Source organism: Xenopus tropicalis, chromosome 1 (assembly GCF_000004195.4).
Source record: "Xenopus tropicalis strain Nigerian chromosome 1, UCB_Xtro_10.0, whole genome shotgun sequence".
NCBI classification, from domain to species: domain Eukaryota; kingdom Metazoa; phylum Chordata; class Amphibia; order Anura; family Pipidae; genus Xenopus; species Xenopus tropicalis.
In genome coordinates, this window is record NC_030677.2 from 216725827 (window position 1) to 216728859 (window position 3033).

The following is a 3033-nucleotide window of genomic DNA, read 5'->3' on the forward strand; positions in this document are numbered from 1 at the left end:
AATTTATAATAACTGTACCCCTGATTGTGCCTTGTGTGCTTCTGTGGGGCTCTATAAATACATTCATTTGCTAAACTGCTACACAGAACTTCATGAACTAAGGGCCACAACTGTTCTTATTAAATCTGATGCCTTTAAGATCCCATAGATCTATATATTTGTATTAAACTGATGTATAATTTTTTGCCCTAAATGTTTATTAGGTCCTACAGAAGAGCCGGAGAGTCCCCAAGAGTTACACTGTTTCTCTGGTGGAGCCGAGTTCCACCTTCCTCTCAGATTAGTGTCTGAAGCCAAATTAAATGTGTCGGATGTCCATCTCCAAGACCCCCAGTGCCTGGGGCTGCAAGAGGGGAACACAATCATCATTAACATCCCATTCAACAGATGTGGGTCCGACGTTCATGTGAGTTTATTGGGAGTAATTGTATTTGTGTTGATATATTTGTCTATATCAGTTGGCGGTTGTGTCAGTGGCACTGAGAGTTGGTGGTTTTGCACTGAACACGGCCTGGGTGTTGGCTCCTTTGGCTTATTAGGGTAAGTAACCAATGTATTAGTGCCGCACATACATGTGAGTTGCTGATCAAAAGAAACATTCATGGGATTATGTCACAAGCCCCATTGGCATTTGGGATGGGGTTTCTGCCATAAAAAAACATTTGTTGGCTTCTATACATTGTACCCTAATAAATTAGAATCCAAGTGAATCAGCCCCCCCAGTCACAAGTCTGGGCTATAAATAACTGAGTTACACACGTTACTGACTAGATAGTCACGGGGCCATTGATCCCCAGCACCACCCTTTGTTTCCATGTTTATTGGCCCAAAATGCTAATAATATTTATCTGGACAGATTAAGGATGGAAAGACAGTCTATACAAACACCATCTATGGAACAGTCCCAGGGACCAGTATCCACCGCATTGAAGTCCCAGTGAAGTGTGAAATGGACATGAACGAGACCCTGGGTTTGAGCTTTCACCCCAAAGTTACTGATGTGGTTTCCCAAAGTCACTATAATGTGTCAATGAGATTCTACCAGACTGACGAGTTCACCGACCTGATTACAACGTTCCCCCATGAGGTTGATCTCCATGGCAGTCTCCATTTGCAGCTGAAAGTAGAGTCCGATGATACCAACCTACAGATACTGGTGGAACAGTGTAAGGCTTCCCCTTCATTAGAGGAGACAGAGAAGGGTTACAGCATCATCCAGCATGGGTAATTCCCTCTTTCTCTTTATGGTACTTTCTGGCCATAGGCTCAGTAGGGGCTGATGTTTAGCATGGCATCGCAATACTACATTAAGGTGTTGGGACCCTACTGAGCTGTTACTGGGAAATATGGGGCAATTCTAATTGACAAGGTAACTTGCTGGCACATATAAATATGATGATGATGATGATGATGATGTACGACATGGGAACACTAAGCTGAAGCCCCAGTAGCAGAGGCGCCACCTGAGGTTCTGCTCATTGGGACTTTCAGTCAATCTCTCCAGTTGCCAAAAGCAAATATTCCCTTGTTCCTTTCCCAGGTGCCCCCTGGACTCAACCCTACAGAACCACCCGGTGCCGGATCAGAGGATGAAACAATACAGTTTCCATGTATTTAAATTCAATCCATTCCAGGAGGTCTATCTGTTCTGCAACGTTATCATCTGCCACAATCAGACTGCCCCAAACCGCTGCACCCAAGGCTGTATCACCCGCAGATACCGACGCGATGTCTCCAATGCAAAGCTGGGCTCTGCCCAATTATCCCAGGGGCCCATTGTGCTGAAATCTGGTGAGATCTTTATTTCATATCCATATTTCTTTCATCAGTTTCCCCCAATCAGGAGCAAGGATTTATCCCCCATAATCCCAAGGGCATGTAGCAGTGCAAGGAGCCATTTCATCCTGTCTCTGAACTAAAATAGGGGCCTTTATACTGATCCCTTGTATTGCTCCAGCCGGGGGGTCTAGGAATGATGCCCCCTGCTGGCAGAAGGAGTCAGAAAAGTAAAGTAAAAAAGAACAATAATAGTGATTAATGTTACAGTGGGTTTATGAAGTAACATGGAGTTGCCAGACCAGGAATGCCATAGTAACCAGTCCCATGTTATTATTTAGGGGCACTAATTCAGTTACCTGTAACTAGTTACTATGGGACATGGGAGCAGGACACCCTGGGGCTAATATTACTGTATGAGACCAAAGGAATAGTACTGTGGGGGCAGGTTATACAATAGATACCTGAATAAGGGTTAGGAATCCTGGGCCCTTTATGCTGAGCCATTGCTAATGGGGGGCCATAGCTACAGAGCCATCACAAAGGCAGAGTTTGCCCATTTTGCCCCACTCTGGTGCAGAACTGAAGCCTGAATCTTCTTTCCTCCCTCCCTTAGGGGCCCAACTCCCTAACAGCCAGGCTGGGGGCTCAGTCCCTTCGATGGTGTTGGTGGCCGTGATCGTGGCTATGGCCTTCCTCTCAGCGATGGGGCTGATGATTCAGAGGCGTTACTACAGGAGGCCAGGAGACTCCCATCCGCTAATAAGCAGCTACTGAGTCACATGGACAAGATATCAGCCAATGAAAGACTCTGAGTCTGGAAAACGGATTTATATTGCGCTGCATGTATTCCTGTTTTGTACAATAAATGTTTGTTATGTATCATATATTATTAGTGGGTTCCATTCATTCCAATGTATAAACACTAAGAGACACACATGTGACACGTAACCATAGAAACACTTATGTTTGGCTGTAATTAATGAACTAATACACTGGCTGTTATAAATATCCTTTCTCTAATATATCTGTGTAAGTACTATGGTCAACAAACACCACTCACCAAGGTGATATTTAAAGTATATTTAATGTGTGGAAAAGAGTTACAGAAGTTACATACAAATTACCAATGATTAACCCAGTCACAAACAATACTGACAGCTTCCCAATACAATACAAAGTATGTATGTATTCATTTAAAGTAATAGAAATGTATGTGAGAGAGTAAATGAGAGTGAATGTGTGTAAGTGAGAGCC

At 43.8% G+C, this 3033-nt stretch overlaps 1 protein-coding gene across 1 annotated transcript; it reads left to right on the top strand.

The window, feature by feature from the left end:
- The first annotated feature begins 730 nt into the window (after window positions 1-730).
- Window positions 731-2663, top strand: LOC100489712 (CUB and zona pellucida-like domain-containing protein 1). The gene is made up of 3 exons (XM_031895054.1): window positions 731-1224; window positions 1541-1791; window positions 2393-2663. The coding sequence occupies exons 1-3, from the start codon at window positions 950-952 to the stop codon at window positions 2551-2553; spliced, it is 687 nt and encodes a 228-aa protein (XP_031750914.1). The 5' UTR covers window positions 731-949; the 3' UTR covers window positions 2554-2663.
- The last annotated feature ends 370 nt before the right edge of the window (window positions 2664-3033 follow it).

Bases quoted from the DNA above. Each gene is read 5' to 3' on its own strand.
- LOC100489712 (XM_031895054.1), top strand. From the start codon at position 950: ATGGACATGAACGAGACCCTGGGTTTGAGCTTTCACCCCAAAGTTACT. The intron at 1,225-1,540 runs GTAATTCCCTCT...TTCCTTTCCCAG, and splicing joins TACAGCATCATCCAGCATGG to GTGCCCCCTGGACTCAACCC. The intron at 1,792-2,392 runs GTGAGATCTTTA...TCCCTCCCTTAG, and splicing joins GCCCATTGTGCTGAAATCTG to GGGCCCAACTCCCTAACAGC.